Consider the following 22,496-nt stretch of genomic DNA (forward strand, 5'->3'; position numbering starts at 1 on the left):
ACTATTTCCAAAATTCAGCACTTCCTTTGTCTTCCCTCCATAAACAAATACCCTGGTTTTCAGGATAATTGTGTGCACAAAAAATGTATATGCCAGCCATTTTGTGTCTCATATTTCACCATATGAGACCTGGTTCTTGTAAGTTTCTCCAGTAAAAGCAAAGAATCACGTCACAAGCTGTTACAGGAAAAAATGTGAAAATCAAAGTCTCTGTATGCAATAAAGATCACAAATGGTAATGAAATTGGTCTGACTAATGCTCCTGTCACTGGCATACTATGCAGAGAACATTCAATGGAAAGACAGACAGTATCAAATTTTGGCATCCTTGGATGGAGTCTTGGAGCTGATTAAGAGTGATATTATAAAAATTCAACTTCATACACTCCTGGAAATTGAAATAAGAACACCGTGAATTCATTGTCCCAGGAAGGGGAAACTTTATTGACACATTCCTGGGGTCAGATACATCACATGATCACACTGACAGAACCACAGGCACATAGACACAGGCAACAGAGCATGCACAATGTCGGCACTAGTACAGTGTACATCCACCTTTCGCAGCAGCAATGCAGGCTCCTATTCTCCCATGGAGACGATCGTTAGAGATGCTGGATGTAGTCCTGTGGAACAGCTTGCCATGCCATTTCCACCTGGCGCCTCAGTTGGACCAGCGTTCGTGCTGGACGTGCAGACTGCGTGAGACGACGCTTCATCCAGTCCCAAACATGCTTAATGGGGGACAGATCCGGAGATCTTGCTGGCCAGGGTAGTTGACTTACACCTTCTAGAGTACATTGGGTGGCACGGGATATATGCGGACGTGCATTGTCCTGTTGGAACAGCAAGTTCCCTTGCCGGTCTAGGAATGGTAGAACGATGGGTTCGATGACGGTTTGGGTGTACCGTGCACTATTCAGTGTCCCCTCGACGATCACCAGAGGTGTACGACCAGTGTAGGAGATCGCTCCCCACACCATGATGCCGGGTGTTGGCCCTGTGTGCCTCGGTCGTATGCAGTCCTGATTGTGGCGCTCACGTGCACGGCGCCAAACACGCATACGACCATCATTGGCACCAAGGCAGAAGCGACTCTCATCGCTGAAGACGAAACGTCTCCATTCGTCCCTCCATTCACGCCTGTCGTGACACCACTGGAGGCGGGCTGCACGATGTTGGGGCGTGAGCGGAAGACGGCCTAACGGTGTGCGGGACTGTAGCCCAGCTTCATGGAGACAGTTACGAATGGTCCTCGCTGATACCCGAGGAGGAACAGTGTCCCTAATTTGCTGGGAAGTGGCGGTGTGGTCCCCTACGGCACTGCGTAGGATCCTACGGTCTTGACGTGCATCCGTGCGTCGCTGCGGTCCGGTCCCAGGTCGACGGGCACGTGCACCTTCCGCCGATCACTGGCGACAACATCGATGTACTGTGGAGACCTCACGCCCCACGTGTTGAGCAATTCGGCGGTACGTCCACCCGACCTCCCACATGCCCACTATACGCCCTCGCTCAAAGTCCGTCAACTGCACATACGGTTCACGTCCACGCTATCGCAGCATGCTGCCAGTGTTAAAGACTGCGATGGAGCTCTGTATGCCATGGCAAACTGGCTGACACTGACGGCGGCGGTGCACAAATGCTGCACAGCTAGCGCCATTCGACGGCCAACACCGCGGTTCCTGGTGTGTCCGCTGTGCCGTGCGTGTGATCATTGCTTGTACAGCCCTCTCGCAGTGTCCGGAGCAAGTATGGTGGGTCTAACACACCGGTGTCAATGTGTTCTTTTTTCCATTTCCAGGAGTGTATTTTAAGAACTGCCTACTTTTCAAGCTACCTAGTGTGAAACAAGAGTAGAAACTTATGGCTGCAAATGCCTGTGTCACAAAACAAACAAAAGGGTGGAAAAGTTAGCCAAGAGACAACAGCTCAAGCAGCACACAACTTAAGGAGCATTAAAGTGCATAACCATCGTGATAGCAGTTTACTATAACATCTGTGCATTACATATTCATCATGGCTAGCTTAAAATGGAAGTTTATGTTAATTACAACAGTGACACAAATCACAAAGGTATTTCACACTTCTTACCACAAAGTGAACGAACCAATCCCGGGCCTTTTTTTTTATCTAGTTCAGTATTCCTAAAGCAAGGATTTTTAAATACTCCTATGAGATAATATAAACAAATATGAGCAAATTTTCTTAAGCTCTTATGACCGAAGTTTGCTCTGGACATGTGCAACTCAAATAAAAGTAACACAATACAGTAACTCTCCAGACAAATTTAAACATAAAGAAGACGAACATGTTAGCTCTAAGTTAGGTACAGGGGATGTGAGTATTTGTAGCTTGTGTGTGTATCAACTCTGCTGGGTTCAATATATTGTAGTTACTTACTCAAGGTCACATTTTGAGTGACAATTGCGCAAAATTTTTCCATCAAAAAGACAATAAAATAGGAAATGAAATGGATGCTTAATTATTACATCCAGAGTGAAGAGGACAATCATTGTTGTCAAACATGTCCTACTATGCTGACAATTCTCCACTGCATTAATGGGACAAAGAGGTGTTAAAATAAACAATCTTCTAGTAAAGGGCTGGATCCTTCTTAAACATATTTATGTGACAAAAGTCATGGGACACCTAATATCACATCAGACCTCTTTCAACATAGTGCAGCAACTCAACGTGGCACGGACCCAACACGTAGTTGGAAGTCCCCTGCAGAAATACTGAGCCATGTTGCATCTATAGCCTTACATAATTTCAAAAGTGTTGATGGTGCATGATTTTGTGCAAAGGCTGATCTCTTGATTGCATCTCAAATGTTTGATGGGATTCATTTCAAGCAATCTGAGTGACCAAACAATTTGCTCAAATTGTCCAGAATGTTCTTAAAACCTGTTACGAACAATTATGGTCAGGTGACACCCGTTCTCCATAAAAATTCCTTCATTGTTTGGGAACATAAAGTCCATAAATGGCTGCAAATGGTCTCCAAGTAGCTGAATACAACTTTCGGTCAATAATCAGTTCAGTTGGACCAGAGGACCCAGTCCATTCTATGTAAACACAGCTCACACCATCATGGAGACACCACTGGCTTGCACAGTGCCTTGTTGACAACATGGGTCCATGGGGTGTGCACCACACTCAAACCCTACCATCAGCTCTTCCCAACTGAATTTACGATTCATCTGATAAGTGCAGGGTTTTCCAGTCATCTATGGTCCAGTCAATATGGTCATGAGCATAGGAGAGGTGCAGCAGGTGATGTCATGCTCTTAGCAAAGGTACTCGTGTCAGTCGTATGCCGCCATAGCCCATTAATGCCAAATTTTACCACACTGTCCTAATGGATAAGTTTGTCATGTGCCATGGCCCACATTGATTTTTACATTTATTTCACGCAGTGTTGCTTGTCTGTTGGCACTGACAGCTCTACGCAAGCACTGCTACTTTCGGTCATTAAGTGAAGGTCATCAACCACTGCGTTGTCAGTGGTAAGAGAGAATACCTGAAATTTAGTATTCTCGGCACACTCTTGACACCATGGATAACGGAATATTGAATCTCCTATCGATTTCCGAAATGGAATGTCCCATATGCCTAGTTCTAACTACCATTCCATGCTCGAAATCTGCTGATTCTCACTGTGTGGTCATAATCACAGGTGAAACCTCTTCACATGAATCACCTGAGAACAAATGACAGCTCTGCCAGAGCACTGCCCTTTAATACCTTGGGTACACAATACTACCACTATCTGCATACGTGCATATTGTTATCCCATGACTTTCATCACCTGACTTTATTACAAATTGAAAACAGCATGCTCTGTGGTTACCGCTATGATCCCATGCTTTGTTTCACACCTGTTGGGCAGTGGTGGTTGTTTCTTAATATTTTCTTGGTGGGTCCCATCTGTTTGACATGTTCTACTAATCTAAACTTGGTCCATAGTTCCTTTACATCCTTGTGCCGAGATCTAAATGAATCGAGTAATATTGTACATTGGATTTCATACTGACAATTTAGTTTCATGGTGAATGATTAAATAACTGATACTGCATGACAAAAACTTGCTACTGCTCAGTTTTTTTCTCTAACTGATTTAGATTTCATACTAAAAAATATTTTTAAAATTGTGTGGCACAGCTAAAAAATAACCACACCAAGGTGCTAAAAGTTTCTGATTTGTTATAATAAAACAAAAAATTTTCAGTGTGTGGTGTAGTTATTTTACTTGAAAATGAACTGATTCGTCTGGTGGGCAGGATGACAGTTTATTATGCAGAGTTTTTTTCTGAGAATTGAGAGATTGGAAACAATGACCTTGCTGAGTACATTTTTGTTCATTTCCAATGCCATTTTTAAATTTGTCATTGTTTGCATAATTCTGCTATATTTGGAATTTAATACAGGGATTGGAAATTAAATTCCTAATAAGAGAATTGGAACACAGTGTAACATCTACTATAGTACACAGAACCATTGCTAAGCATGCATCTACGCAGTATATGAAGTCAGAATACAGATTTAAGAAGTACCACAAGGAACTTCCAATTCTAGTTACATTTTTACTGAGGGTTAGTGTAACTCCTTATAGTACGGGGAGTTAAATGAAATCTATAAACTCCGTTAAATACGATAGAAGTCCTTTGCTGTTTTCTTCTCTATTTAATGCACATTTGTAACAGCACAGGGTTAAAAATAATTCATATCTATAAGTGCAATTATATCACTCCTTGAGTCTTTCCTTTTTATTTATTGCAGTATGTTAATAATGGAGAAGAACTTGTCACTGGATCTGCATTTATTCTTGTTTGAACCACTTTGTTTTTCTTCGTACTTAAGAATGGTATGTAGTTATAATGACTGGCTGAAGTAAATTTTAACCATGGGAAACTTCCTTATAATCTAACATAGCTGTATAAAATGTAGCACACCTTACAAATTTTTAAAAGCTCTGCAAAAAGGAGCTCTTGTACCGTGTAAGCAAATGCATCTTGATGATGAAAGGAGAGTGGGTGTGGTCAGCAGAGGCGGAATAAGAGATGACTCGGTGTTAGTGTTGTCATCATCATTTCATCATGATCATTCATGAAAGTGGCGAGTTTGGACTGAGCAAAGGTCGGGAATTTGTACGGATGCTGATAACCACACAGTTGAGGGCCCCACAAACCAATCATCAGAGGCAGAATAACAACAAAAGGCAAATTACCTATCCTGGATAACATGGACAAGAGCTAATTGTACACATGAAATGACTTATTTCAAGTCTCCCTCACAGACTGCAACTGGCTAGAAACTTTACCTTTCACTTTTTCCATCCTTCCACACCATTCTTCTCGGCCTTTCCTATATATTTACAAGAAATTCCTTGTGGTGTCATGTCATTCTTTCTTCTGGGTCAGGTGATCCATGTAGATCTGCCCTTTTCCTTCCATGAAGTGGAGAGCCCATCAGGCACCTATCAGCTGTCTGTAAGCTATCGATACACTCTAGATGGACTGAAATGCACTTGTCTTGCATTAAAAGATGTACTTCCAGAATGTACCAGCTGGCCAAGCACATTCCACTGCCATTGTCACACACACACACACACACACACACACACACACACACACACACAGAGAGAGAGAGAGAGAGAGAGAGAGAGAGAGAGACTATGTAGGAAAAGAGAGATTGCTATTTACTGTAAAGAAGACACATCAAGCTGCATACAGGTACGATTAAGACACACTCACTTATAGCTTTCAGCCACAGCCTTCATCAGTAAATGCCATGGCCAAAAGCTAGAAATGAGTCTTTTAATCATGCCTGTCTGCAACATGACATGTCTTCTTTATGGTAAGCAGCAATCTATCTTTGCCTACATTGTTGATATTCATACCTGAAGAACAGACACAGATTGGTGTTACATGTTGAATTTTCCGTTTCATATCTCCTTATTTCTGCTGTTACTTCCTTTGGGTGTATATTGTCCCAGCCTAGCTATGCCCTGATCCTGTGACTACAATCACAGAGTTACAAATGAAGCTATTCAACTCAAACAGCTATCTACATGTAAGAATTTGCCAGTTATCCTAGAATATTGCTCAAGTGTGTAGTACCGATGTTAGGTATTGAACAAAGACAAACTGTAGATGTTTGTTGGGGAGGCGTCATGGAAATCTTGAACTGGCAGATGACTGAAGAAAAATGCCAACCATACTGTGAAATTATACCTAAACTTCCATAAAGCAGTATTAAGTGGGAAACTAGGAATATAATACAGCTCTCTACATATTGCGCTCATTTTGGGACTGTGACGCCAAGACTAGACCCATTACAGCACACAGATGCATTGTAGTAATCATTCTTCCACATTTCAAACATGAATATTAAAACCCTAATATGTGGTACAGTTAGAAGTACTGTCTGTTGTGCACTTCAAAGTGGCTTGCACTGGAAGGATACAAATTATACCAAGTTGCTAACTTAATTTATTGGATCTAGATAACTTATTATGGCAATGAGAAAGTAACAAAGCTGTCTTGAAGCAAATTGTGATTTTGAAATCTGTTTAAAATCTCCCTGCAGAAAAAGTTTACATTTTCTTTTTATTTGATTATGATCAATCTGTAAATGACTAAAATGGAATTTAGTAACAATTTCCAACTCGTCTCGTAATCCTGATTCAGTGTTCAATAGAAGCAGTCATGTGCAATAAATGACCCAGGAATGAACAGATCAGCAAAATTTCTCTTTAATAGATCTGAAAGTGAAAATAGTGTTCAAGTACTTTGGAATTACACAGTTCTTACGAGTACTTAAAGAGTACTTTTTTCTGCAACAGAAATCATAGTCTTCAGTTTTTTGTGAATACACAATTTGATTGGTATTGAATATTGAATTAGGATATTTTAAGTCTCCTTTCCATGCCATGTTTGCAAATTTTCAGAACAGGCCTGAAATATAACAACACAAGCTGGCATGTACACAGTTTGTTTCAATGTCAGAAATGAATCAAATTTTTATTACTTCACAGTATCTCAGGCAGGTACAAATTCTTTCTTTTTAAAAAAATAACTTTCATTTTAAGCTATATTATTACTTTGCATTTTCAAGTATGTTTTTATCCTATTACTACCTTATATATTTCAATGTTTCCTGACTTTATGTTTCTTATCCTTAAGTACAAAATTTTATGTCACTGTTAGGAGCTATTCAGTTCTTGTACCATTTGAAAAGGTGGCTTCACAAATAGGCTATACTGGATTAGCTAAATATCTGCTGTATCACTTGTGATAAGCTACAGAACATAACTCAGTCATAGAATTCAAAATAAAATGTTCTGTCCACTCTTCTATTAAATGTACAATTCATCGTGTTACAGACATTCTGTGTTGAAACCCACATGATGACAGTACATAACTTTACATCAGTAGGCACTGTACATATGAGACTTCCTCCAAATTGAAGGGAGCACCTGGTCAGTAGACAGTGACCACTATCTGGTTGGGTTTATACACAGTATTGATGGCATAAGTCCTAAGGTGGACAGCCATTCGAGAACCTTTTGTCACAAAAAATTTCTGAACAGAAATGCAACTACTGGGATGTCAAACTGAAATTGTCACTGTTATTTCCACACACATTTTTAGCATACTGATGTAATATAACACACAAATTATGCAATGGGTGACCAGCACAGCAAGTCGGTGAAAAGAGGACAGAAATTACAATGTTGTATGTCTAGCATATTGCTATCGCCAACCACTTTCTAGCTCAACATCTACACCATGCAGGAAGCCTACCCTTGGCCCACAGTTGCTTCTGCTGCAGAGACTGTTAACTGGATTCACTAATACATTGTATGATGTCGACACACTACTCATTACAAACAGTCTGATGACAAGCCAAATGCTAGCAGGCACCGCCAGGGGCACCATCGTCACTCACAGGCAGTGCGCATGACAGCACTGCAATTTAAGAAACTATCTTGTATCTGTGGGTCATGTGCCTGTCAAGTCCCTGTGAATGTTCTTCCGTCTGCTATGTATTTAAATGTCGGCTCACCCACAGCAGGGAGCACTTCACTCATCTCCAGGCCAAGAGTGGGCCACATCCTACAACCCATCTGTGGGAATTACTTTCTGAGTCTACACGACTCCAGTTACATCCTCCACCCGTCTCCATGGATGATACTCCAAGACTGGACTGGTATTGCTATAGTGGAACTTTGACTGTGTAGTTGATCACTGTGACCATTCTGATACTCTTACCTGATCAAGGATGATCATCTCAGTTGTCGTTCTGCAGTGGGATAGATAAAAAACTTATCAAGAGGCAGTAGGATAACACACAAATAAAGGTACCAAAATATGCAAGCTTTCAGAACCAGTAGCTTCTTCTTTTGACAGAAGGGTTGAAGAGGAAGGTAAAAGATGTGAAAGAAAAGGGCTAGTGAAGTTTAGGAAACAGAGTTCAGAAAAGGTGCTCAGAACCGCGGGTCGAGAGACTTAAAAGATGCGATTATATTTTCAAAAATTGATTATTTCAGTTTTTATTATGCTGAATTCAGATTTGTTGTGATGCTGTGATAAAAGTGTCTTTAATAGCTATCTGGGAATACTCATCAATCATTGGTGTGTTGTTTAGAATAGAAGCATACAAAAGCCGGCTTGTGCAGATCACAAATCTGACTTCTGGGGACAGTCTAGTTTATTCTCACATTAGCAACTGACTTTGACTTCACCTCTGTGGTGGCTAGTTTTCTGCCAAACCAAAGTGATGTGAATCCCTACATCATCTTACCAAAAAATGCTATTTGCAAGTGAAGGTTATAAAAATAAGATGTTGAATGTGAAAAGTACATATGTTGTGCAAGGTCGTTATTTGTAATTGCATGTAGCGAGCTATACCGAGACACGACCTACATCTTCAACATGCAACAGTGATCAAAGTAAGTTTGCAAGAGGAAGTTCCTGCTCAGACATGGGAATAAAATTTCCCTGAATTGCCAGCCTGCCTTCGAGATATGCTGAATTCCAAGGCACATATATCTGAATGGCTGTTACTTAATGAAAGACATTAAAATTATCTTTTTTAAATTCATTCTAATTCTGCATACAGAACAAAGATTGATACAATCTAATTACTGTCTGTTTGTGATGGCAATACACAAGTTGTTAAATTCAACTGAAATTTCACTAGCTATTTGGTAGAACTGCAGATGTGTATTAATTTTAAATTATAATGCAATAACAGGCAAAGCAGAAGCCCAGGAAGCGTATAAAGCCACAACGGTCATGGCTGAAGACAAAGATGATATAAATTATATTTGAAAGTAGGCTGATATAGAATGCATGTTATAGGCAAGCAATATCCATGAACAATGCAAAAGTCGTGCAAAAAACCGAAAGTCATCAGGGCAGAAGCAAAGCTGGAACTGAATATACATGACATGAATCAAAAGGCTACATTTGAGATGGCATGGACTTCAGAAAGAAACCAAATGTATATAGGAAGCTGAAGGGTTATTACAGAATAATTCGAACAGCATACCAAGAATTCTCAGAACAAACGGCTAGATATAAGTAAAGATTGTATTGAAATTCAGTTTTGCACAATAATAGTTCTATATCAAGAACAAACATTATCTATGGAACATAGTACTTCATAAAGGAACACATAAGATACAATTAAGTACAGGTTGTGCGTAGCACTGAAAACGTTGATTGGACAACAGCAATACAGTTTACAGAGTAGGCCGAGCATTCATTTGTTATCACTGAAATAATACTGTTTCTTTGGCGGCTCACCAGGGTGTGACCCAGGTGGCCTCTACAAGTGCATCTGTGAACTGCATGGATGTACAATCTCTGAATTTGCGCACATCATGAGTGAAGGTACATCAGACAGAAGAGGGTGAATTCAGCATGCGGGGTGCTTGCCGAATGTACCTGTAAGTTAAGATTTGTTCCAGCACAATAAAACCAATATCTTACTCTAGTGACTATGTGATTCATGGGTTACATAACTGTACTGTGTTACTAAAACTGTATAAATAAGCTAAAAGCAACCTGAAAAAAACTCTAAATGTCCAATATATTTATGTTCTCATTTTTAGTTATTTTATTCCAAAACAGAAATTCTGAATATTACAGTTAATTAACATATTAACACCACAAGGTATTTTGGAGAAACTTTTCTGCATAAAATACTCTCAGATGTTAACAATGACTCGGAACTGAGAAGTAACTGAAGTGGAGTGCAATAGGAAATAATACTACATGTGGAAAATCAGAGTTAAAAAAATACATTTATTTTTTTTAAAGCAAACTAATCAAATTAATAACTGCAAGCACAACTCAGCTGTTTTATTATGTTCTTCGACATTCTGTGAAGTTAATATCTCTTGGATGACAGTTCATATTTACAAAAGAACTAGTGTATCAAAACAAGTGCAATGTTTGTTGTTAACAGTAGGAGTGAAACATTTACAAGCATCATATCTTCATGATACACCTATACACACTAACAAGAGCAATTTTTTATACTTTATCTCAGTATAGCCACAAATGACAGTGGCCATACAATCACAGTATACAAATAACCAATTCAGATTATCTCTCTGATGCAGTCGCATAACAAATTTTAAATTCTATTGTGTCTTTATATCAGGATCAAGTCATCTGTAGCGAACACCCAAGCTCTATCTGTGTGTCAGTAACTGAATGTGACACTGAACCAAGACTGGAAACAAGCAGTAAAAGTGGGAAAAGCCCTCAAATTCCCTACACTTGAAACCATATCTTCCATTAGTGCGATCCATAGAAGTTGCCATGGGATATGAATCAAGTCACAGCACACTGAAATTCTATTTGACCATATTCAGTTTCTAGAAACACAAGATACCCTTGTACTTAGTGTTTAAATATCTTCAACTAATAATGGATCAGACAGTCCAAAGCACATTATACACAGGCAGCATGAAACCACTAGAAAAGAAAAAATCCTTACAATACACAGTTTATGATTGTGTTTCCTTTGTAAGGAGCTTTTGTATCAAAAATAAACTGGTAGTCACTATGACAAACTAAACACAAGAATTCCCAAAAGAAAGTGCAGGGTTCAGTGCACCTGTAGATATACTGATAAAAATATTACCGGAGGTCATCTTTTGCCTGTAGCTGTAGTACCTGCAGAAGCACATTGGCCTTCCGCTGAAGAACAAAATGTACACAGAACAAAATTAATAGAAATGAATTTAAAAGATCTATCACCTTAGCAAGTCACTAAAAACAAAAACAACACTCATGCACACACTCAATTATACTCTCTCTCTCTCTCGCGCGCGCGCACTCACACTCTCTCTCTCTCTCTCTCTCTCTCACACACACACACACACACACACACACACACACACACACACACACACACTTATTTCTCCAAAATTTCACTGATAGATTATGAACAATGGACAATAAATGTACAATATACAAAGATATATTGATAGGCAGGGACTAAAAGAGGCACAAGCGATTCCAGCACAGCACCAGTCTCCTGCACTACTCAAACTTGTCGCAGACGAGCCAAGCGCTGAGTTAGTTCATCCTGCTCCTGAGACACTTGTGTCGATGCCCCAACAGAGCCTAACTGACCCTCTGGCAGTTCCATGTTCAATTCCAACCTGTATAGAAGAAAAATCATAAATTCTTTCAGCACCATAAAGACCAATTGTCGTCATATATGCTAATAAAAACCTGCTATTACAATTTTTTTTATTGACAACTTACCCAATAACTTTCACATAACATGACAGCAAAAAATGAGAATACTATAAAATTACAACCATGATAACTAATATTTCTCATGTAGACATACAGTTGAAAATGTAAATTGCACAATGATGGTTTTATAGCATTTGTAAGCTTGGAGAAGTACAAGGTGTGCTCAAAACGAAACCAACTTTTGAAATAGCGCACCAACCAGCAGAGAGAGTGAGGTGCAGCTACTGAGCACACCTAGTAGCAGGTTGACAGCAAACTGCCATTGGCCTCGTGTCATTCGGACAATTAGCAAGCGAACCACAGCCTCTGAAGTAAGCACGTGTACAGCCTGCTCACTGAATTAGGGCAACGAAGGAGCTTGAAGAACAACATGTATGTGTGTGTGTGTGTGTGTGTGTGTGTGTGTGTGTGTGTGTGTGTGTGTGTGTGTGTGAGAGAGAGAGAGAGAGAGAGAGAGAGAGAGAGAGAGAGAGAGAGAGAGTGTAATTCTGCTACAAACTTGGGAAAACTTTCACAGAGATATTTCAAATGTTTACTTAGCCAAGCATATGGGGAGAACTGTACGAGTTGCACATAGTGCTACGAGTTGTTTAAATGTTTTCAACAGGGCAGAATGTTCCCCTGTGATGACTCCAAGTCTGGACGTCCTTTCACATCAACATATGATCAGCGCAGGATCATGCCAGCAAATTTTGAGTCAGTGCCAAATTTGTACCGCATTTGTTGACTGAAGATCAGAAACAGACCCGTGTTGAAATGTGTGAAGAACTGCTTGCTGCTGTTAATGACAGCAAAAACTTTCTTAAAAACATCATAACAGACAATGAGATGTGGGTGTATGGCTATGATGCTGAAATGAAGATGCAGTCATCGCAGTGGGTGGGCAGAGGGTCACCTCGTCAAAAAATTGCATGCACGAGTCAGTCAAAGATCAAGATAGTGATGTTTGTGTTTTTTGACTACAAAGGCATTATCCGTCATAAATCTGTGCCATGTGGTCAGACTGTAAACAAGAAAGTCTACCAGGGAATCCTAGAGCGCATGCGGGATGCTGTGCACAAGAAGAGACCTGAATTGTGGGAAAACCAGAGTTGGATATTGCTTCATGGCGACGTGCCGACTTATGCGTCACTCCTTGTCTGCAGCTATCTAGCGAAACACCACATTCCCATTGTGCCCCATCCACAGTATTCTCCGGATCTAGCCCAAGCAGACGTTTTCCTGTTTCCCAAACCGAAAAATATGTTGAAGGACATTGTTTCCAAACCATAGAGGAGATACAGGACAATGTGATGAGAAACCTGTGCATTATACCACAAATGTGTTCTAGGAGGCGTTCCAAAACTTGAAGAAATGATGGGAACAGTGTATTTCCACTGGAGGAGACTATTTTGAAGGGACAGTGCTTAAAATGTATAATAAGCAATAATCCTGTACAGCTAAAGTTCGGTTTCTTTTGAACACATCTCTTATTTTGGCAATCCCTTCAAAATTCTGAAACTATCAGGGATAAAACACACGGAACAAAAGGTTATCTATAACTTTTACATAAACCATAAACCTAATAATATGAAAAGGAAGCAACACTCAAGGAAATGAGACAGGGCACTAGCTTCTTCCTGAAGTTCAACATGCATAATGAGCTAAATGTGAAGTAAATCAAGGAAAAATTCGGTAAGAGAGTTAAAAACCAGGGAGAAGGAATTACAACTCTGAGGTTTTGTCAAGAGATAAGGGATGAAAGCAGCTGAACAAAGCACAAAGAGTCTTGGAAAAAGGCTGTAAGATGAACATCGGTGAAAGTAAAACGAGGTAATGTAATGTAGTTGAATTAAATCAGGAGATGCTGAGAAAATGGGTTTTGAAAATGAAACCTTAAAAGTAGTAGATGGATTTTGTTATTTGGGCAGCAACATTACTAATGGTGGCTGAAGCACAGAGGCTGTAATCCGCACACTGGCAACTGCATAAAAAGCATTTCTGAAAATGAGAAACTTATTAACACCAAATATAAATTTAAGTGTTAGCAAATCTTTCCTCAACTTTGTGCAGTGGTGAAACATGGACGATAAACAAGTAAGAGAAGATGCTTTGGAAATGTGGTATTTCAGAATAATGCTAAAGATCACATGGGTGTACCAAATATCTAATGAAGAAGTACTTAAATTGGGGGAAATTTAAACCTGTTGCATAATTTGACTAAAAGAAAGAAACAGTTGTAGGACACATCCTGAAGTATCAAAGAATTGTCAGTTTTGCAATTGAGGGAAGTGTGGAAGGTAATGACTGTATAGGGGACAAGGTAAAAACTGTATAGGGAGACCAAGAGATGAAATCAGTAAGCAGGTTCAAATGGCTGTAGGTGTCGATAGTTACACAGAAATGAAGATATTTTCATAGGATTGACTGGTGCAGAGGGCTCCATCAAACTTGTCTTTTACACTGAAGCCCACCACCACCACCACCACCACCACCACCACCACCACCACCACCAACAACAACAACAACAACAACAAATTGCTGGTGAATTATCTGTCAGAAGCACACAAACTAACTTTGCGACATATGACAGGCATAATCCCCCCCCCGACATTGGCTGTTACTATTTTGCAGTAAATTCTTCACAGTGAAGAAGCAACATTAAATCTTTTCTTGAGTGTTGAGTACTATTTACCTTGATTTTTCTTGCTGCGATATTGGTAACAGAGTGAAGTATAAGTCTTTCAGAAATAGTCATTGTTACCACTACAAAATTGGAAAGTAGTAATACCTTCAAGACTGACATAAATGAAATACAACAGTCCATGTAAATTTGGTACATACTTGTAAAAGGAACTGTTTCCATATACAAGCAATATAAGGATGATATTCTTTCTTACAGTGACATAGTTCAAGAATGACACTTGCAGTGATAAATGCCACTTTAAGGGGGTGAACAATGCTTGAAATGGAAATAGGATTATTCTCAGATATTGCCAGCCTCTACATCTGTATGTGCATGTGGAACAATATATTTGGGGACAATGCAACAAGTCTTCAGTGAGAGACAGTAGCCATGGTCACTTAAAAGGGCATGCCAGAAAGAAGTTATTGTTCTGGTGCAGTAACAGAGTCTCTTTGGAGCACAACGTGCTACCCTGGAAGTGTGCCAAGATCCCTGGAGCTTTTATAAAAGATTATAAAGAAAAGAAAATGAGCATGAAAATAACGGACTATCATATATATGTGAATAATCCACACCATTGATTAATCTGCACACCATAATTTCATTGGGGAATATTTGCTTTAATTTATGTTTTGTTTACAAAAAAATTATTCTAACATAATGATTATATTCGTCATCACTTGTGAAAGAAGTGATTCTCACTGCTATCTTCCCACAGAGTGTCTTACTCAGTTTTGTCCAGAGAATTTCCGATACCACACTTGGTATCAGTGGTATCAGAAATAGGTCCCATGCACATTTCAGCCTCACAAATCTGTAACAAATTTGGTCGCTTCATTTTTCCACTCAGCGTGAACTTGTGGCTTTCATCGGCCATCCATTGTGCATGTTGCTGTTTAAGTGCAGAGTCGAATGGCCGACTTATACACACATCTAGTAGTTGCAGAATAGATGTTGGGCTTTCACAGATAATGACCAAGTCAGTTATTCCTTTTTGCAACTTGTCTCGCACATATTCAGTTGTATACTGCAGAAGATGTCCAAGATCAACATATTACATAAATTCAGTAATGCACCTGGACGACACTGCCAAACATGCATCACATAATTAACCACAAGGTCATTGCCCATCCACCATTTGGGATTCACACTCACCAATGTCTTTCACTGTATTTTCAGAATATTTTTTCTTTTAAAAATCACTTGAGGTGGCAGCTTTTGTCCATCGCCAGTTACACATAACATCACTGTACAACTTTGCTTCTTATTCCTACCAGTTTGTACCATGACACTTGATTCTCCTTTCCTGTTCATGGTGCTCTTGAGTGGCATTTCAAAATATACTGGTGTTTGATCCATGTTACCAATTTGTGATGATGTATAGGAATGTTCACAGTGCAAATTTATCACATACTGATGACAATACACTATTATTTCCTCATAATCGCATGGATGCGATTGAGCCATAGTATTTTTCCTCCAGAAGCCTAATCCATTTCGATTGAAAAATCTCGATAGCCACCGCTGACCAGCTTTGAAACTAGTGATGCATAGTTCTTTTGCTAAAGCTAATGCTTTGAATTGGCATATTTGACTAGTTACTCCACATCCATATTTTTGCTTCTCATAAACATAATCGAACAGCCTTTTCTTGAAGTCCAGACGTTTCATTTCTTGGTCGGAAAATGCATGACAATCACCATTCGCTTCTTGAATTTTTTAATACAACGTTAGCTCACATTGCACTTTCTTTCCACAGCCTGGTGTGCAATGTTCTCTGCTTTGTTAATAATTTCAAAGTTTTTCTTTATCTGTGTATGAATGGGAACAAGAACTTGTAGCCATAATTAAGAAGTTAACACTTGGTTAATACTTCATTTCTAACAGGCCACTGACACATCACAGACCGACGCCACAACACTATTTTATAACAGGCTCTATTGTTGGAGTCTGAGCACTACCAACGTTGTTACAATTAAATCTGGGAAAAATATGCATGGATTACTTGTGTATATGTGGTAGTTTGGTCTGTTGACCTGAAAGTAGTAGTGCTGTAGCCCTGCATATGTTGTATTTGTCCTCTGAGTAATTAATATATGAAACATTAGACACAAGCACTGGTGCCTGCCAGTTATTTAAAGAGAAGTATGTGAGATGTTATTAGATGTAGTGTATGGTCAGTGTTACAGTTTTATTTAAGCAACAAGATCATCACCAGAGAAGAAGTTCAAGTATTCATCATAGGAAGTTGTTCAACCAAGTAAGTTTAAATAGTCCAATGTTAAAAGTAAATACATTGTTATATATGCACCTGACCAAGTAACACTGTATATACTTTTTATAGTTTATTGGGAACTCACAGGTACCATTCAAAAATGTGCAAGGCAACCAGATTTAAGAACTGAAGCATTAGTATAATATGAATCAATGTGGACATTATGATCACTTTAAAATTCAGGTACAAATGGCTACTTAAAAAGAAAAGCTGATTAACACTTTAGCATCTCGATGGAACAAACATTACATTAATTATAAAAATATAAAAGTTACAACATAGTTAATGTAATAGTGCTGAAACACACAAAAACACGCTCACACGCTCTCTCTCTCTCTCTCTCTCTCTCTCTCTCTCTCTCTCTCTCTCTCTCTCTCTATAACCAAGCCCCCGTCCCCCCACCCCCTCGTGTCTAAGTACAGTTCTGTACTTTATCAACTGTTGAAGTATTCATGTTATTGTTATGGTCTCTGGAGTCCAGAATGCATCACTTCAAGATATCACAAACTTGTGTATGAAAGTTGCTCCTTGGTATATTCAGGAGACAAAGCCACACATTACCAAACCATGTAAGTCTATGAATAATATGCTTCTTGCCTCCTCCCTCCCCTCACTGCCATTCAATGTAGGGTCCCAGGACTTACAGGAAGTAATTATATCTGTTTTGCACAATATTTTCTTAAAGACCTTCTTCATCTTTTCCTCCTCTTAAAGGAGGGCTACATTGTGGCAAGTGGCACATCATATGATAATATACCTGCCATTTCTTACTCACCCCATTCCTTCTCTAACCTGCATCCAAAGCTGTTTTGCAAGACCTTTTCAGGAAATTGGAATTTGCCCGCACGCACAATGCCTACTGTGACTGTGTTAAAATTTACAATATTGCCAGTTAAGAAGTCAGATGCATTACCTACTACACATATTATGCACACCCCTTTCAAAGAGCACACAACCTTACAAATGAAGTTCTGTGAAATACCAACAAATATCTGCACAGAAGTGCCCAAACTACTGGAAGCATATTAGCAAACATCTTTAGATATAACATCATAACTCTGTTTACTCAAAGGAAAATTGTATAAACTGATATGGACACACACACACACACACACACACACACACACACACACACACACACACACACAAATTATTATTATTATTGCTGCTGCTCGGTCATGCAAGTATGGCACATACACTTCACAAACTACTTGACAATCAAACAAAAATTGTATGACATCCAGAATCGTGCCCTTAAAACAAATCTACTAGTGCTGAGCACTGATACATCAATAAAGTGGAAAAGCACAAAATTAGAATTCAAATAGAACCTTACACTTCCTAGCACTCCCTCATTAACAAAACTTTACAGCTTTTATATGCTCAAAAAGATATATAACAAATATTATTATTATTATAACATCAGGAAAGCAGGCAGATTTAATTTATCACTTGTTTTGAACAAATCAGAGATAATGGGAAGATATAGCAAAATACTGATCTTCCCTGATCACTGTCAGCTTGTAAAAAAGGAGGAGACAATAATAACAACAACATCATCATCACCTCCTCCACCTTCTTCAATTATTATTATTATTGTTAATAACAACAACAACAACAACAACAACATTAATTCCCCATTAAGGAGAGCACTACAATACAATCAACTTTCATCCAATTTTTTTCTGTGTGTCTCTTTTGTTCTTTCCAAAAAAAACTCTCATGTATTCACTGTGTTTCTTCTTTCTCTCTTCTGCCCAATTCTTTCCTGTTTTCTTCTCTTTGGGCATTTGCCAAAATTTCTGTTTTCTGATGTTTTCTCAGTTTTTTCCCCTCTTGAGGTCTCCCATGATTTTCTTTACCCAGTTGGTTTTCAATGTACTATGTGACACTAAGTTAAAAATTTTCTTGGTCAATCTACTTCCGTTCACCTACTTTCGTTCATCCTATGTATGTGTGTGTAGAATTTTGCCCTTCTTTTGCTGATAATGGTTGTAATCATCTGTGTGTTCGTACAGTTCTTTTGTTGGTCTCTCTCTATCCAGATCAGCTCTTTCTGAACTGGCCCATACATCTTTCTCAGTATTTTCTTCTCTTATTTTTCCATTTCCTTGGTTTTTGTTCTTTCCTTGATTACTGTTGTATCTCTGACATATAACACCTCTGGTAAGGCTACTGTACTGAAGTAGTTTTGTAATCCTCTCTTCACTGGATGTTGAAGTGAGTCCTGTTTTCTGTATAATCTCTCCCAGGTATTTGAAACTATCTGCTTGTGTTATCCCCCTTCACAAGAGAGGAGGAAAAACATATGCTAATAACTACAGAGGAATTTCACTAATGCCTGTGACAAACAAAATTCTATCAAAAGCCCTATTAAACCAGCTAGAGCCTCAAACAGAGCAACAGGTAGGAGAATACCAAGGTTGGTTCAGGAAGGAAAGATCATGCAGTGAACAGATGTGGCACCTGAGAACGATACAACAAGAAAGTTCAGGAATACCAAAATAACATTTGTTGACTTCAAGAAGGCCTACATCTACATAGACAGAGAAACATTCTTCAACACACTGGAACAAATGAAGGTGGACAACAAAAACCAGAGAGTTAATCCAGGAAACATTAACAAATGCAGTATACAAAATGAAGTTTACAGGAGAGATCTCTGAACCATTCAAAATCAAGAAAACAGTGAGGCACAGGGAGGGCCTATCACTCATTCTATTTAACTTGGTTTGGAGAAAATAATCACGACATGAGACAAAGGAATCAATGGGGTAAAGATGGGGAGAGACAAGAACCATCAACATAAAATGTCTGGCCTTTGCCAATTATACAGTCATCATACCAGATACCAGAAAAGAAGCCAAGGAAGTTCTAAAGACACTACATGGAATCTCTGTGGAAGCAGGATTACAAATTTCACGAAAAACACATTACATGGACACGAAATCCAAAGACACCCACCCACTGGTAACAAAGTAAGAAAAGGTAACTCAAATAATAATAATTATTATTGTTGTTATTGTTATTGTTGTCTTCAAGGTAAGCAATAGCAAGAAAATTCATTAACCAATAGATATGACAGCAAATATTGGGAACTCATTTCTATTGTTTTGAAACCACCTGTCTTGCCTTTAGTAACATGAAAATTGACTTCCATAAAGCAAATACTGGTCTTTGTACATTGCATACTAACTGGGCCATATCAAACAATTAAAAACATATTAACATCAAAGAATGAAATTATTATGATCGTAGGAATATTCCATTATTTTCAACCACTCACGTTACACTTCACCACTTAAAACAATTTTAGTATGAATTACTTCCTTCACTGCAGTATGCTCCAATAATTAGGTAAAAATACATACCCTGCCTCATCAGCAACCTGCTGCATCAGGTTCTCGACATCACTCTGTGGCACTGTTGTGGTGGTTGTCTGTGACATGGCATTTTCCATATACGAACTTTGAACATCCAGGTCTTCAAACTGACTCTCAAATTTGTCCATAAGGCCTGATATCTTTTCTAAATTCATACTATTCATGGCAGCATCCATTGCTTTGACGACTCCTGCCATTGACTGAGTAACCTGCAAAAAGAAGAAGTGTGATTCCATTTCAACTGTAGATGAACACAGCGAAATTCACAAACTGCACAAAGCAGAAAATTTATGTCCTCTTACAAACAAGCATAAAAAAGAGAAACAAAGATGATGCGACTTACCAAAGAAAAGCGCTGGCAGGTCGATAGACACACAAACAAACACAAACATACAAACAAAATTCAAGCCTTCGCAACCAATGGTTGCTTCTTCAGGAAAGAAGGAAGGAGAGGGAAAGACGAAAGGATGTGGGTTTTAAGGGAGAGGGTAAGGAGTCATTCCAATCCCGGGAGCGGAAAGACTTACCTTAGGGGGAAAAAAGGACAGGTGATACAAGTGCGTGCGCACACGCGCACACGCACACACAAACACACACACACACACACACACACACACACACACACACACACACACACACACACATATCCATCCGCACATACACAGACACAAGTAGACATTTGTAAAGGCAAAGAGTTTGGGCAGAGATGTCAGTCAAGGCGGAAGTACAGAGGCAAAGAAGTTGTTGAAAGGCAGGTGAGGTATGAGCGGCGGCAATTTGAAATTAGCGGAGGTTGAGGCCTGGTGGATATCGAGAAGAGAGGATGTACTGAAGGGCAAGTTCCCATCTCCGGAGTTCTGACAGGTTGGTGTTAGTGGGAAGTATCCAGATAACTCTGATGGTGTAACACTGCGCCAAGATGTGCTGGCCGTGCACCAAGTCATGTTTAGCCACAGGGTGATCCTCATTACCAACAAACACTTCTCCCTGTGTCCATTCATGCGAATGGACAGTTTGTTACTGGTCATTCCCACATAGAAAGCTTCACAGTGTAAGCAGGTCAGTTGGTAAATAATCACGTGGGTGCTTTCACACGTGGCTCTGCCTTTAATTGTGTACACCTTCCGGTTTACAGGACTGGAGTAGGTGGTGGTGGTGGTGGTGGTGGTGGTGGTGGTGGGAGGGTGCATGGGACAGGTTTTACACCGGGGGGCAGTTACAAGGGTAGGAGCCAGAGGGTAGGGAAGGTGGTTTGGGGATTTCATAGGAATGAACTAAGAGGTTACGAAGGTTAGGTGGACGTCGGAAAGACACTCTTGGCGGAGTGGGGAGGATTTCATGAAGGATGGATCTCATTTCAGGGCAGGATTTGAGGAAGTCTTATCCTTACTGGAGAGCCACATTCAGAGTCTGATCCACTCCCGGAAAGTATCCTGTCACAAGTGGGGCACTTTTGTGGTTCTTCTGTGGGAGGTTCTGTTTGAGGGGATGAGGAAGTGGCTCTGGTTATTTGCTTCTGTACCAGGTCGGGAGAGTAGTTGCGGGATGCGAAAGCTGTTTTCAGGGTGTTTGTGTAATGGTTTAGGATTCCAGACTGGAGCAGATTTGTTTGCCACAAAGACCTAGGCTGTAGGGAAGGGACCGTTTGATGTGGAATGGGTGGCAGCTGTCACTTTGTATTCACCTTCTCCTTTTTACCGTAATCTACTATACAATTTTATCCCACCTATATATACTCAGTAATACTTAACCCACTTCCAAAACTCAACCAAAAAAATTTTTTTTCCTCCACTTTCAACACTACCACTACTATAAAATCAACCGTTTCTAGTTCACAAACAGTTCCATTCACTTATTAAACAACCATTTCGGCTAGTTCTAATAATTTTCGCTTTATTTCCATTTCCGTTTTTCCCACGTCACTGATCATTTTTAGCCGCTTCCCACAGGTTTTAACATCATAATTTCTTCGTCAGACAATTGTTAACCTCATTTTCTTAATCCGCCACCACAAAATCACTCCTTTAATACATTTACACGTAGTTTTTTTTTCGAAATTTTCCTGAATTTCTTCATCCTTTAATGTGTTTTGGCGGCAACACAACTACCTAACCCTTATACACATCGTTGTCTACCAACCCAAGTTCACCACAGGATCAACATAGCCCAGCTTTAACCAACACTTTTTCACCTTTTTTCACACCATATCTCCAGTTGCTTTCTAGTTCATCTTTATCTCTCCCCATATATTTTTATTTTCATTTTCATTTCAGCCTCATGTTACACTTCCCACTTTCTAATACCATGTCACCCTCACAACACCCCCACAATGACCTCATTGAGTTTTATTTACATTCCCTCCGCAAACATGCCTTCGCCCTAGC

The 22,496-nt window shown here is 39.5% G+C and overlaps 1 protein-coding gene across 1 annotated transcript in view; it reads right to left on the minus strand.

Moving 5' to 3' along the window:
• Positions 1–10,299: 10,299 nt before the first annotated feature.
• LOC126283938 (charged multivesicular body protein 1b) overlaps positions 10,300–22,496 on the minus strand; it is a 48,517-nt gene continuing 36,320 nt past the window's right edge. Inside the window, exons 3-4 of the mRNA XM_049982326.1 lie at positions 20,101–20,321; positions 10,300–11,689 (exon numbers count right to left, since the gene is read on the minus strand). Of these exons, the coding sequence (XP_049838283.1) occupies positions 11,572–11,689; positions 20,101–20,321 (339 nt within the window). The 3' untranslated portion in view covers positions 10,300–11,571. The remainder of the gene's footprint in view (positions 11,690–20,100; positions 20,322–22,496) is intronic.

This window comes from Schistocerca gregaria, chromosome 8 (assembly GCF_023897955.1).
Source record: "Schistocerca gregaria isolate iqSchGreg1 chromosome 8, iqSchGreg1.2, whole genome shotgun sequence".
NCBI lineage: Eukaryota > Metazoa > Arthropoda > Insecta > Orthoptera > Acrididae > Schistocerca > Schistocerca gregaria.